This window comes from Oncorhynchus tshawytscha, linkage group LG02 (genome assembly GCF_018296145.1).
Source record: "Oncorhynchus tshawytscha isolate Ot180627B linkage group LG02, Otsh_v2.0, whole genome shotgun sequence".
Lineage (NCBI taxonomy): Eukaryota > Metazoa > Chordata > Actinopteri > Salmoniformes > Salmonidae > Oncorhynchus > Oncorhynchus tshawytscha.
This window is the reverse complement of record NC_056430.1, coordinates 13,710,912-13,726,614: the sequence shown is the minus strand read 5'-3', so window position 1 is coordinate 13,726,614 and position 15,703 is coordinate 13,710,912. Positions and strand designations below refer to the sequence as shown.

At 41.8% G+C, this 15,703-nt stretch overlaps 1 protein-coding gene across 8 annotated transcripts in view; it reads left to right on the top strand.

The window, feature by feature from the left end:
• Positions 1-15,703, top strand: part of LOC112221339 (transcriptional enhancer factor TEF-5) — an 81,588-nt gene that overhangs the window by 53,150 nt on the left and 12,735 nt on the right. For 4 of the 8 annotated variants that reach the window (XR_002949012.2, XM_024383497.2, XM_024383524.2 and 1 more), the window contains 3 exons: positions 5,028-5,092; positions 7,897-7,959; positions 15,302-15,313. Coding sequence is in view for 7 of the 8 variants with exons in the window: in XM_024383497.2 (XP_024239265.1) it covers positions 5,028-5,092; positions 7,897-7,959; positions 15,302-15,313 (140 nt within the window). In the remaining variant the exon portion in view is untranslated. Of the gene's footprint in view, positions 1-5,027; positions 5,093-7,896; positions 7,960-8,103; positions 8,167-15,301; positions 15,314-15,703 lie in introns of all 8 variants that reach the window. The other 4 variants (XM_024383502.2, XM_042330733.1, XM_024383530.2 and 1 more) reach the window with 2 other exon arrangements.

Below are 15,703 nucleotides of genomic sequence, written 5' to 3'. Positions count from 1 at the left end.
AATTGGATTCAGGTCTGGGGAATGGGCGGACCAGTCTATAGCATCAATGCCTTCCTCTTGCAGGAACTGCTGACACACTCCAGCCACATGAGGTCTAGCATTGTCTTGCATTAGGAGGAACCCAGGGCCAACCGCACCAGCATATGGTCACACAAGGGGTCTGAGAATCTCATCTCGGTACCTAATGGCAGTCAGGCTACCTCTGGCGAGCACATGGAGAGCTGTGCGGCCCCCCAAAGAAATGCCACCCCACACCATGACTGACCCACCGCCAAACCGGTCATGCTGGAGGATGTTGCAGGCAGCAGAACATTCTCCACGGCGTCTCCAGACTCTGTCACGTCTGTCACATGCCCAGTGTGAACCTGCTTTCATCTGTGAAGAGCACAGGGCGCCAGTGCGCCAGACCTGGGCGCCAGACCTGTGAAGAGCACAGGGCGCCAGTGGCGAATTTGCCAATCTTGGTGTTCTCTGGCAAATGCCAAACGTCCTGCACGGTGTTGGGCTGTAAGCACAACCCCCACCTATGGACGTTCGGCCCTCATACCACCCTCATGGAGTCTGTTTCTGACTGTTTGAGCAGACACATGCACATTTGTGGCCTGCTGGAGGTCATTTTGCAGGGCTCTGGCAGTGCTCCTCCTGCTCCTCCTTGCACAAAGGCGGCGGTAGCGGTCCTGCTGCTGGGTTGTTGCCCTCCTACGGCCTCCTCCATGTCTCCTGATGTACTGGCCTGTCTCCTGGTCTCCATGCTCTGGACACTACGTTGACAGACACAGCAAACCTTCTTGCCACATATTGCATTGATGTTCCATCCTGGATGAGCTGCACTACCTGAGCCATTTGTGTGGGTTGTAGACTCCGTCTCATGCTACCACTAGAGTGAAAGCACCGCCAGCGTTCAAAAGTGACCAAAACATCAGCCAGGAAGCATAGGAACTGAGAAGTGGTCTGTGGTTACCACCTGCAGAACCACTCCTTTATTGGGGAGTGTCTTGCTAATTGCCTATAATTTCCACGTGTTGTCTATTCCATTTGCACAACAGCATGTGAAATTTATTGTCAATCAGTGTTGCTTCCTAAGTGGACAGTTTGATTTCACAGAAGTGTGATTGACTTGGATTTACATTGTGTTGTTTTAAGTGTTCCCTTTATTTTTTTGAGCAGTGTATATTTTTTAAATCCTCCCTCCTCAACCCCTGACCCTTGACCCCGTACCTCTCACCCCCAACCCCTCACCCCACCCTCAACCTCCACCCCAGCCAGTTAACCCTTGCTTAGCAGTGTGTGCATGTGTGTGTCCGCAGTCCGCACCGGCTGCGCTAGTAGGGACCTGGCCAATCAGACTGGCTAGCACAGATGTGACAGGCTGGGAGGAATGCTAGGAATGTGGAGGCGCTGGGGCGGGTGTGTCCCTCCTAATCCAGGGGGAGGGGCCGGCTGGCTGACTGACTGGCTGCTTCAGTTCAGTATCGGCTGGCCAAGCAGCTCATCTCAGTAGAGAGAGAGAAAGAGACCGATCGATAGGGGGAGAGAGAGAGAGAGAGAGAGAGATAGATGAGGGAGAGAGAGATAGACAGGGGAAGAGAGAGAACAAAAGGAGAGAGAGAGAGAGGGGGCTCAAGTCCTGCCAGCACTCATCTCCTAACATGTAGTACTTTTATGTTAATTACACCAAGCAGAGCAGAGCCTAAAGCAGGCCAAGGACCAAGGAAAAAGGCATATTGTCAGCTTTTCTCCTGTCATTGTGTCTGAGGTGCTGTCTGAAGTCAGTTGGCTTGGCCTGTCACAGGGCTTTTTTCAACATGGGTTTGCAATAATGTAAAGCTTTGGCTATCCTTTGTCCGTAACTTGGACTGTGTGTGTGTGTGTGTGTGTGTGTGTGTGTGTGTGTGTGTGTTTTGTTTTGTTTTACTATCATTGTGGATACCAGAAATCCAAAACAAGGAACATTCGGACAAGTGTGGGCATTTCGCTGGTCCTCACAAGGAAAAAGGCCATTTCAGGCTTTGGGGATAGGTTTAGGGTTAGGGTTACAATTAGGATTAGGAGTTAGGGGTTTAGGTTAGGGGTTAGGGATAAAATGATTTTGAATGGGAATAAACGTGACCTGTTTCAGGAAACTAGGCGTATGTCGCGGGTCACTACTTCACATGAGAGCAGTTTGAAAGTATTTTTATTTTATTTTGATAACAATGTGTTTTTTGGCAGAACATGTGAACTTTCATGTTCCTTTCGGGCTCCCGAGTGGCACAGCGGTTAAGGCACTGCATCACAGTGCAGGAGGTGTCACTACTGACCCTGGTTTGATCCTGGGCTGTATCACATCTGGCTGTAATCCAGAGTCTCATAGTGTGGTGCACAATTGGCCCAGTGTTGTTCGGGTTAGGGGAGGGTTTGGCTGGGGTTGGCCGTCATTGTGAATAACAAACTTGTATGTCATCTGTAAATACGAATATAATTCTGTCTATTTGAGCTGGTTAGCATGTGTAGGTAATCCTGTCTAACGATGCTTTAAAAATATATATATATTGCTTAGTAGAACTGCATAAGTGTTGCTCTCCACTTTCTGGAGGACCAAGTTTTGAAATCAGTGGAATTAGAGTATGATAGCTAAGGAGATGGAGAAAACACCTGTCTCCGGATTACATCTTCGAACTAAGGGCAACCATAGCATCCGTGACAGGGAGAAGCATCCAACCATGAATACGGGTAAGATAGTCTCGCTAGCTACATTTTTTTTAGGTATTACACATTTCTAATTTTGACAAAGTGGTTTTCATTTCAAGTTCAAGTGTACTGTTAAAGTTATCTGGCTGGGTCGCAAGCAAACGTTACGTGTATGAACTTATTATTCGTATCTCAGAACCATTTGCTTGTTATAGCCTATTGTTAGCTAGCTAACATTGAACCTGGTTGGTTAGCTACCTGCACATTCATACAGTGTAGTAACGTTGTGATTATGGTTAATTGTTTAGCTAGCTAGCTACATGTCTTAACAAAAGACTCCACTAGGCAAGTGTCCATTTTAATAGAATGTCACTGCGACAACTGTTAGCCAGATAGCTTGGGTTTTTGGCTGCTGTTTTTAGGACAGAACGCTCGGATCAACCCTTAAAGAGATTGGTGGACCTAAAGCTTAGCAGCATACCACCCTGCATACCACTGCTGGTTTGCTTCTGAAGCTAAGCAGGGTTGGTCCTGGTCAGTCCCTGGATTGATGCTGCTGGAAGTGGTGTTGGAGGGCCAGTAGGAGGCACTCTTTCCTCTGGTCTAAAAAATATATCACAATGCCCCAGGGCAGTGATTGGGGACACTGCCCTGTGTAGTGTTCCGTCTTTCGGATGGGATGTTAAATGGGTGTCCTGACTCTCTGAGATCATTAAAGATCCCATGGCACTTATCGTAAGAGTAGGGGTGTTAACCCCGGTGTCCTGGCTAAATTCCCAATCTGGCCCTCAAACCATCACGGTCAACTAATAATCCCCAGTTTACAATTGGCTCATTCATCCCCCTCCTCTCCCCTGTAACTATTCCCCAGGTCGTTGCTGCAAATGAGAACGTGTTCTCAGTCAACTTACCTGGTAAAATAACGGATAAATAAAAATAAAATAAAAAAGAGTGTGTGAACGATGCTGAATGTGTGTAGACAAAGAAAAGCTCTCCAGTAGGTCTACCAAAATATTCAAAGGCCATTTTCTTTAAAGTGTGGTTACAAGTTTATCAACTTTCAAAGCAGAATTACTTTCCCATTGTTCCTCAAATGCAGTGTATGATATAGAATTTAGTAGCTCTGAGTCTCTGCTTTTATCAAAAGTAAAACAAATAAAAAATAAACAATTTCAAATGTTGCTACATGAGACTGAATCAAGGCAGTCAGTCACAAATTGTTTGGTGCCCACAAGGATAGTAAAACAAACGTGTGTGTGTGTATGTGTTTTAGAGAGAGTGCCATGAGCGGGTGGCTGGTTTGTGGGGGAGTTTAGGTCATTATTCATGATACTGTTGTCTCTCTTTCTCCCTTTCTTTCGCTCTCTTTTTCTCCCTCTATTTATTTATCTCCTTCTTTCACATAAACACAGATATATACTGATGCACATTCACACCGATCCTCTTGGGGTAACTTCCTATCATTTCTCTTACTAGTCAGCAAATGTTAAAATGAGATTTTTGAGATGCAGACCTCCCTACCTCGTACAAAGAAACACAAACTGTACCTGGAAAATCCAACAAACTTGACCTAACAACCCTGGAAAATACTAATCACTTTGAGCATTGATAGATTCCACTGTTTGGTTGCTCTCTTTTGAAAAATGTTCAGATAAGTTGCATTCAGAGAAAAGTAACCCCTTTAAAGCCCCTGTCATCTGTCTGAGATAAAGCCATTAAAGCCAAGAATAGAAGGCCCTTCTCTGCCCGACCTGTTCGTGCAGAATGTCAAGTGTAGATGTTACATAATGAACAACATGTTCCTTCTATTTTTTTTAAGTACTGTGTCTGTAATTATGTGACGCATGAGCTAAAAGTCAGGAGGTGTCAGACGAGCTAATGAAATCAAAGCTCCTGAACTAGCCAGTTGTCGTTGTTTTATACGCCTGTTGAAAACATTTTGGAAGTGGTGTCCCAGGGTCAGTGATATAAAGAAATGTTCGCCTACTGACTGAGAGGTTGAGTAATGTGTGTGTTCCAAAGAAGAACCTTTTGGGAGGTCGACGGTGTGCGGCACCTAGCATTCTGTTGAGATCCTGTAGCTATTTACCGGCAGACCTTTAGCTCCACCGTGTGTTTGTTTTGGATAATCATGTTAACGTAGAAGTAGCTCACAGACACAGATCTAGAATCAGCCTTTTCTTTCCAAATATGAACAATCTTTTGGGTGAAAAATGCTTTTAACTGACCATAGTTCAGAGCCTACTCTTTTATCATCTGTGTACCAGCTATAGAAAAGCTGTATGGTTGCTAAATGTGTCAATGAGATTTGTTTCCAGGTTGTATTCTTCATGGTGTTGTTCACCTCTCTGTTCCAGGTCGTAATGAGTTGATAGCCAGGTACATCAAGCTGAGGACAGGCAAAACCCGTACCAGAAAACAGGTAACAATACTTTTTTATTTTACAGCAATGGGTTGATTAAAATGTTTTACCACTCAGACTTTGTAATGACTTGATTTTACATTACATTTACATTGAAGTCATTTAGCAGACACTCATATCCTGAACGATTTTACCTACATTTATTATTAGAAGTCAAATTAAATCAAATGTTATTTGTCACTTACACGTGTTTAGCAGATGTTATTGCGGGTATAGCGAAATGCTTGTGCTTCTTGTTCCGACAGTGCAGTAATATCTAACAAGTAACATCTCTGCCAATTTCACAACAAATACCTAATACACACAAATCTAAGTAAAGGAATGGAATTAAGAATGTATTAACATATGGACGGACAATGTCAGAGCGGCATAGACTGAGATACTGTAGATAGTATAGATATGAGATAAGTATACATATGAGACAGTATACATATGAGATAAGTAATGCAAGATATGTAAACATTATTAAAGTGACATTATTTAAAGTGACTAGTGTTCCATTTATTAAAGTGGCAAATGATTTCAAGTCTGTGTATGTAGGCTGCAGCCTCTCTGTGCTAGTGACGGCTGTTTAACAGTCTGATGGCATTGAGATAGAAAAGTCTACAAGACGTATTAGATATCCTGTAGCTGTAACATTTGGAACATGGGAACTACAGTTGAAGTCGGAAGTTTACATACACTTAGTTTGGAGTCATTAAAACTTGTTTTTCAACCACTCCAAAAATGTCATGTTAACAAACTATAGTTTTGGCAAATCGGTTAGGACATCTACTTTGTGCATGGCACAAGTAATTTTTCCAACAATTGTTTACAGACAGATTATTTCACTTATAATTCCCTGTATCACGATTTCAGCAGGTCAGAAGTTTACATACAGTAAATTGACTGTGCCTTTAAACAGTTTGGAAAATTCCCGAAAATGATGTCATGGCTTTAGAAGCTTCTGATAGGCTAATCATTTGAGTAAATTGGAGGTGTACCTGTGGATATATTTCAAGGCTTACCTTCAAACTCAGTGCCTCTTTGCTTGACATCATGGGAAAATCAAAATAAATTGAGCTCAGATTGACCAAGACCTCAGAAAAACATTGTAGACCTCCACAAGTCTGGTTCATCCATGGGAGCAATTTCCAAACACCTGAAGTTATCACATTAATCTGTACAAACAATAGTACGCAAATATAAACACCATGGGACCACGCTGCCGTCATACTGCTCAGGAAGGAAACGCGTTCTGTCTCCTGGAGATGAATGTACTTTGGTGCAAAAAGTGCAATTCAATCCCAGAACAACAGCAACACAAGGACCTTGTGAAGATTCTGGAGGAAACAGGTACAAAAGTATCTATATCCACAGTAAAACGAGTCCTATATCGGCATAACCTGAAAGGCCGCTCAACAAGGAAGAAGCCACTGCTCCAAATCCGCCATAAAAAAAGCCAGACTACGGTTTGCAACTGCACATGGGGACAAAGATCGTACTTTTTGTAAAATGTCCTCTGGTCTGATGAAACAAAAATAGACTGTTTGGCCATAATGACCATCGTTATGTTTGGAGGAAAAATAGGGAGGCTTGCAAGCCGAAGAACACCATCCTAACCGTGAAGCACGGGGGTGGCAGCATCATGTTGTGGGGGTGCTTTGCTGCAGGAGGGACTGGTGCACTTCACAACATAGATAGCATCATGAGGATGGAAAATTATGTGGATATATAGAAGCAACATCTCAAGACATCAGTCAGGAAGTTAAAGCTTGGTCGCAAATGGGTCTTCCAAATGGACAATGACCCCCAAGCATACTTCCAAAGTTGTGGCAAAAAGGCTTAAGTACAACAAAGTCCAGGTATTGGAGTGGACATCGCAAAGCCCTGACCTCAATCCTATAGAAAATTTGTGGGCAGAACTAAAAAAGCATGTGTGAGCAAGGAGGCCTACAAACCTGACTCGGTTACACCAGCTCTGTCAGGAGGAATGGGCCAAAACTCTCCCAACTTATTGTGGAAGGCTACCCGAAACGTTTGACCCAAGTTAAACAATTTAAAAGCCATGCTACCAAATACTTTTTGAGTGTATGTAAACTTCTGACCCATTGGGAATGTGATGAAAGAAATAAAAGCTGAAATAAATCATTCTCTCTACTATTATTCTGACATTTCACACTCTTAAAATAAAGTGGTGATCCTAACTGACCTAAGACACAGAATTTTTACTCGGATTAAATGTCAGGAATTGTTAAAAACTGAGTTTAAATGTATTCGGCTATGGTGTATGTAAACTTCTGACTTCAACTGTAGGTGTATTGCAGTAACAGCTCAGCCAATTGTGTCAGTATTCTGTTAATTTGTAGAAATTACATTTGTCTGTCTTTTCTATTTGTACTGAAGACAAGTAACACCATCCAACTCAAATCAAAGATACAAAAAAATACAAATAATGTAGTGGTGTGTGAAACATTTAATTAATGTTTGAGGGGCTGTATAATATTGTGTGTGTTTGTGTTTGTGTTTGGTGTGGGCGTGCATGTGTGTGTGTGTGCTTGTATCCATGTGTATGTCCGTATGTGTGTGTGTGTGTTTGGTATTTGTGTGCTTGTATCCATGTGTATGTCCGTGTGTGTGTGTGTTTGGTATGTGTGTGCTTGTATCCATGTGTATGTCCGTGTGTGTGTGTGTTTGGTATGTGTGTGCTTGTATCCATGTGTATGTCCGTGTGTGTGTTTGGTGAGTATGTGTTTCTATCCATGTGTATGTCCATGTGTGTGTGTGTACTCTATGATTTTTATAACTGTCTCGCACCCCTTTAGGTATCTAGTCACATACAGGTGTTAGCACGGAAGAAAGTTCGAGAATACCAAGCAGGTATCAAGGTAGGTGCTACTGAACAGGCCTCCTGCCAACTGTGACTGGGCTTCTCTTTCCTCCTTGGTTACGGCCTCTCTTGTCGTCTCTCTCTCGGTCTCCCTTTCTCTTCTTCTCTTGGCTCTCCTCCTCTTGGCTCTTCTTCTCTGCAGGTTTCTAGCCATTTGCAGGTTCTCGCCCGGAGAAAATCTCGCGAGATCCAGTCAAAGCTGAAGGTATGCGCTTCTCTGCGGGCTGGGCGGGGCTGGTCAAGGCTTGGCTTTGCGCTAACCAATTAGTACTTTAGTTCTTCTTACAGCCGTAGATGGATAGGTTCTCCGTGACTAGAAAATACCAACCCTGGTAAATAGTACTGTAGGAGACCCCCAGTCTGCATAGGGGTGTATTGGCTTGAGGTCACTGTGTGACTCATCATGTAGGCTAACGTGTCTGGGAGAGACTAGAGCAACAAGTTATAGCTAGTAGCTACCATGCATGCACGGCACAGGGCGCAACAGTCTAAAAAATATGGTCATCTGTTGACCACTGAAATACATCCCAATGCTTAGTACAGTACTGTACAAAGCTGTAAAGAAATTACATTATAGGAGCTGTCTTTATTATACTGCTTATCCTGTATATAGTAACTCAGCCTGCGGTGTAGCCTAGAGGAATGCTGTGAGCAGTATGATCTGTCTGTGGTGAACGGTGTTGCTGCATGATGGCCTTGTCGCTACAGCTGCACGCCTGTCCCTACTGTACCTATGCCAGCCATGCTTCTGCCTATAGGCTTTCCTCAAATCTTCCTCTGCCTTCAACCCTTCTCTCCGCTCTGACCCCAATCTCCATTGGATATCTCTGAATGTTCTTCTGTATGAGAGTTAACTACTCCAATCGTATGCAAATACCTACATGTTAGAATTAAACCATCATACTCTATACACTACTATAGCAGTATGCTTAGAACAAGTGTCCTACTGTACCTGTATACTTCTGCTATACTTCTACTATTTCCAGATAATATTGTTCCCTATTCCTCATCATGCTCCTTCTGCTTATATTCAGCAGAATATATATACATATACAGTGCATTCTGAAAGTATTCAGACCCTTTGACCTTTTCCACATCACGCTACATACAGCGTTATTCTAAAATGGATTAAATTAGCATTTTCCGCATCAGTCTACATACAATACCCCATAATGACAAAGCTAAAACAGGTTAAACATTTTTTTTTAAACAGAAATACCTAAGTATTCAGACCCTTTGCTATGAGACGAGAAATTGAGCTCAGGTGCATCCTGTTTCCATTGATCATCATCCTTAGATGGTATAGATCATCCTTGAGAAGTTTCTACAACTTGATTGGAGTCCACCTGTGGTAAATACAATTAATTGTACATGAATTATATAGACACACCTGTCTATAGAAAGGCCCACAGTTGACAGTGCATGTCAGAGCAAAAACCACGCCATGGGGTCGAAGGAATTGTCCATAGAGCTCCGAGACAGGATTGTGTGAATGCAAAAAATGTCTGCAGCATTGAAGGTCCCCAAGAACACAGTGGCCTCCATTCTTAAATGGAAGAAGTTTGGAATCACCAAGACTATTCCTAAAGCTGGCCGCCAGGCCAAACTGAGCAATCAGGGGAGAAAGGCCTTGGTCAGGGAGGTGACCAAGAACCCGATGGTCACTCTGACAGAGCTCCAGAGTTCCTCTGTGGAGATGGGAGAAACTTAAAGGACTGTCAGACAATGAGAAACAAGATCCTCTGGTCTGATGAGACCAAGATTGAAATCTTTGACCTGAATGCCAAGCGTCACGTCTGGAGGAAACCTGCCACCATCCCTACATTGAAGCATGGGGGTGGCAGCATCATGCTGTGGGGATGTTTTTCAGTGGCAGGGACTGGGAGTCTAGTCAGGATAGAGGGGAAAGATGAACAGAGCAAAGTGCAGAGAGATCCTTGATGAAAACCTGCTCCAGAGCGCTCAGGATCTCAGACTGGGGTGAAGGTTCTCCTTCCAACAGGACAATGACCCTAAGCACACAGCCAAGACAACATTTTCTATAAACCTGTTTTTGCTTTGTCATTATAGGGTATTGTGTGTAGATTGATGAGGGGGAAAAACTATTTAATACATTTTAAATTAAGACTGTAACGAAAAAAATCAAGGGGTCTGAATAGTTTCCCGAATGCATATATATATATATATATATATATATATATATATATTTGGGGCAAAAAAGTATTTAGTTAGCCACCAATTGTGCAAGTTCTCCCACTTAAAAAGATGAGAGAGGCCTGTAATTTTCATCATAGGTACACTTAAACTTTGACAGGCAAAATGAGAAAAACAAATCCAGAAAAATCACATTGTAGGATTTTTAATTTATTTATTTGCAAATTATGGTGGAAAATAAGTATTTGGTCACCTACAAACAAGCAAGATTTCTGGCTCTCACAGACCTGTAACTTCTTCTTTAAGAGGCTCCTATGTCCTCCACTCGTTACCTGTATTAATGGCACCTGTTTGAACTTGTTATCAGTATAAAAGACACCTGTCCACAACCTCAAACAGTCACACTCCAAACTCCACTATGGCCAAGACCAAAGAGCTGTCAAAGGACACCAGAAACAAAATTGTAGACCTGCACCAGGCTGGAAAGACTGAATCTGCAATAGGTAAGCAGCTTGGTTTGAAGAAATCAACTGTGGGAACAATTATTAGAAGACATACAAGACCACTGATAATCTCCCTCGATCTGGGGCTCCACGCAAGATCTCACCCCGTGGGGTCAAAATGATCACAAGAATGGTGAGCAAAAATCCCAGAACCACATGGGGGGACCTAGTGAATGACCTGCAGAGAGCTGGGACCAAAGTAACAAAGCCTACCATCAGTAACACACTACGCCGCCAGGGACTCAAATCCTGCAGTGCCAGACGTGTCCCCCTGCTTAAGCAGTACATGTCCAGGCCCATCTGAAGTTTGCTAAAGAGCATTTGGATGATCCAGAAGAAGATTGGGAGAATGTCATATGGTCAGATGAAACCAAAATATAACTTTTTGGTAAACACTCAACTCGTCATGTTTGGAGGACAAAGAATGCTGAGTTGCATCCAAAGAACACCATACCTACTGTGAAGCATGGGGGTGGAAACATCATGCTTTGGGGCTGTTTTTCTGCAAAGGGACCAGGATGACTGATCCGTGTAAAGGAAAGAATGAATGGGGCCATGTATCGTGAGATTTTGAGTGAAAACCTCCTTCCATCAGCAAGGGCATTAAAGATGAAACATGGCTGGGTCTTTCAGCATGACAATTATCCCAAACACACCGCCCGGGCAACGAAGGTGTGGCTTCGTAAGAAGCATTTCAAGGTTCTGGAGTGGCCTAGCCAGTCTCCAGATCTCAACCCCATAGAAAATCTTTGGAGGGAGTTGAAAGTCCGTGTTGCCCAGCAACAGCCCCAAAACATCACTGCTCTAGAGGAGATCTGCATGGAGGAATGGGCCAAAATACCAGCAACAGTGTGTGAAAACCTTGTGAAGACTTACAGAAAACGTTTGACCTCTGTCATTGCCAACGAAGGTGTCACGTTCTGACCTTTATTTCCTGTGTTTTGTCATTATTTAGTATGGTCAGGGCGTGAGTTGGGGTGGGCAGTCTATGTTTGTTTTTCTATGATTTGGGTTTTTCTGTTTCGGCCTAGTATGGTTCTCAATCAGAGGCAGGTGTCAGTAGTTGTCTCTGATTGAGAATCATACTTAGGTAGCCTGGGTTTCACTGTGTGTTTGTGGGTGTTTTTTCCGTGTCTGTGTTTTTCACCACACGGTAGTGTTTTGGGTTTCGTTCATTCCACGTTTATTGTTTTTTGTATTCAGTTGTTCATGTGTACATTTTCGTATTAAAAGAACCATGGACACTTACCACGCAGCATATTGGTCCTCTGATCCTTTTCGCCTCTCCTCTTCGGAAGAAGAGTAGGAAATCCCTGACAGAAGGGTATATAACAAAGTATTGAGATAAACTTTTGTTATTGACCAAATACTTATTTTCCACCATAATTTGCAAATAAATTCATAAAAAATCCTACAATGTGATTTTCTGGATTTTTCTTCTCATTTTGTCTGTCATAGTTGAAGTGTACCGATGATGAAAATTACAGGCCTCTCTCATCTTTTTAAGTGGGAGAACTTGAACAATTGGTGGCTGACTAAATACTTTTTTTGCCCCAAATATATATATGGTCATTGCTTAGGGTCATTGTCCTATATATATTTTTATATGAATATATAATGAACATATGCCACTTGTCTTCATTCCATCAGAGGATGGCAGGCAGAGGTGTTACAGTTACACTAATCCTCATCCAGTTTAGATCTTCATTCAATCCCTCAACCCCAAAACAATTACAAACACAAAGTGAATCAGCGTACAGTTAAAGTGTGCCTGTGTGCAGTTAAATTGTGTTCAAGTGTATATTACCGTCAGTTAGCATACTGTATAAATCATTTCCCCAAAATGTAGTTGGTAGTTCACCCTCTACCTTCATTGAAGTTTATTGGACCTTCTTTATTTAGACTTCTCTATTTATTTTCTAGTAGACTGTATCTAGTAGACCTATTATTGTAACCACCTCAATGTTTGGACATTTATTTGAATGAGAGGGAAATACTGTACCCTTCCCTACATTATTGTCCATTGCGTAGTTCCTGTCCCAGATAAATTCAGCTCCCATTTCTTTACATCAGGGCTCCTTATGGAGTATTAAGATATAACTACATAAGAGATGTTATACAGTGCCTTGCGAAAGTATTCGGCCCCCTTGAACTTTGCGACCTTTTGCCACATTTCAGGCTTCAAACATAAAGATATAAAACTGTATTTTTTTGTGAAGAATCAACAACAAGTGGGACACAATCATGAAGTGGAACGACATTTATTGGATATTTCAAACTTTTTTAACAAATCAAAAACTGAAAAATTGGGCGTGCAAAATTATTCAGCCCCCTTAAGTTAATACTTTGTAGCGCCACCTTTTGCTGCGATTACAGCTGTAAGTCGCTTGGGGTATGTCTCTATCAGTTTTGCACATCGAGAGACTGAATTTTTTTCCCATTCCTCCTTGCAAAACAGCTCGAGCTCAGTGAGGTTGGATGGAGAGCATTTGTGAACAGCAAATTTCATTTCTTTCCACAGATTCTCGATTGGATTCAGGTCTGGACTTTGACTTGGCCATTCTAACACCTGGATATGTTTATTTTTGAACCATTCCATTGTAGATTTTGCTTTATGTTTTGGATCATTGTCTTTTTGGAAGACAAATCTCAGGTCTTTTGCAGACTCCATCAGGTTTTCTTCCAGAATGGTCCTGTATTTGGCTCCATCCATCTTCCCATCAATTTTAACCATCTTCCCTATCCCTGCTGAAGAAAAGCAGGCCCAAACCATGATGCTGCCACCACCATGTTTGACAGTGGGGATGGTGTGTTCAGGGTGATGAGCTGTGTTGCTTTTACGCCAAACATAACGTTTTGCATTGTTGCCAAAAAGTTCAATTTTGGTTTCATCTGACCAGAGCACCTTCTTCCACATGTTTGGTGTGTCTCCCAGGTGGCTTGTGGCAAACTTTAAACAACACTTTTTATGGATATCTTTAAGAAATGGCTTTCTTCTTGCCACTCTTCCATAAAGGCCAGATTTGTGCAATATACGACTGATTGTTGTCCTATGGACAGAGTCTCCCACCTCAGCTGTAGATCTCTGCAGTTCATCCAGAGTGATCATGGGCCTCTTGGCTGCATCTCTGATCAGTCTTCTCCTTGTATGAGCTGAAAGTTTAGAGGGACGGCCAGGTCTTGGTAGATTTGCAGTGGTCTGATACTCCTTCCATTTCAATATTATCACTTGCACAGTGCTCCTTGGGATGTTTAAAGCTTGGGAAATCTTTTTGTATCCAAATCCGGCTTTAAACTTCTTCACAACAGTATCTCGGACCTGCCTGGTGTGTTCCTTGTTCTTCATGATGCTCTCTGCGCTTTTAACGGACCTCTGAGACTATCACAGTGCAGGTGCATTATACAGAGACTTGATTACACACAGGTGGATTGTATTTATCATCATTAGTCATTTAGGTCAACATTGGATTATTCAGAGATCCTCACTGAACTTCTGGAGAGAGTTTGCTGCACTGAAAGTAAAGGGGCTGAATAATTTTGCACGCCCAATTTTTCAGTTTTTGATTTGTTAAAAAAGTTTGACATATCCAATAAATGTCGTTCCACTTCATGATTGTGTCCCACTTGTTGTTGATTCTTCACAAAAAAATACAGTTTTATATCTTTATGTTTGAAGCCTGAAATGTGTCAAAAGGTCTCAAAGTTCAAGGGGGCCGAATACTTTCGCAAGGCACTGTAGTTAGTTTAGCATTCTGCTCTTGCTTTAGTATTCATTTTGCTGATCATATGCAGCCCACCTGTCATATGTTTAACACCCTGGCTTAGAGCAAACAGATTTAATGCATTATCCTTAGAATGAGTTAATAATAAAACACTATATGTCCTGCCTTTGTATATGACAGTTTTTCCAACAGGCTCAAAAGGAGATGATACTCAGTCATTATAAAGTCTTGCAATACATTTATGTGTGCATCATAATGTATTATACCTTGTATCACTATAATGAATTATACCTGTTGTCTTTCAGTTAGTTACCTAACTCTATCTCTATAATGAATTATACCTGTTGTCTTTCAGTTAGTTACCTATCTCTATCTCTATAATGAATTATACCTGTTGTCTTTCAGTTAGTTACCTAACTCTATCTATATTATGAATTATACCTGCTGTCTTTCAGTTAGTTACCTATCTCTATCTCTATAATGAATTATACCTGTTGTCTTTCAGTTAGTTACCTAACTCTATCTATATTATGAATTATACCTGCTGTCTTTCAGTTAGTTACCTAACTCTATCTCTATAATGAATTATACCTGTTGTCTTTCAGTTAGTTACCTAACTCTATCTATATTATGAATTATACCTGCTGTCTTTCAGTTAGTTACCTATCTCTATCTCTATAATGAATTATACCTGTTGTCTTTCAGTTAGTTACCTAACTCTATCTATATTATGAATTATACCTGCTGTCTTTCAGTTAGTGTTAACTTTTCTTCAGGGATAAGAACATACATTTTATGTCAACATCCTAGTGGCCTACAGTACATCTAGATCTTTTTCATTATTGATGTTTTTAGTTTGTACTGACACAGCCTATTAGCAAACCCATAGTTTATCACAATATCCCCAGAATTATATGCCTTTAGATGTGTATACTAATGGTTTCTCTTTCCTTTGATTCAGGCCATGAATTTGGTAAGTGGATTTGACTTTTACGATTTGCTTCCCCCCTGCTTGGCGGTGCCAGTGGATTGTCCACTCTGCTAATGCCCTCTGCTGGCATGGCAACCCAACCTCACTGCTATCCTATAATAAAGCAGATCTTAGCCATAGGAAATGTGTGTGCTTGGAACCACATTGCTGTGCATCGTACCTGATCATGATAATCATTGATTATCATGTTTTTGCAGGGTGGTTCTGCTTCTCTGAGGACACACTTCTCTGTAACACTTGTTTAGTGTATGCTACGTACAAAAATAAGTCTGCAACAGCAAACATGAACACATATTTAGCAGATGTTATTGCGGGTGTAGCAAAATGCTTCCATGTCCATAGGATATTATTGATAAAAATTGTAATCCAAGA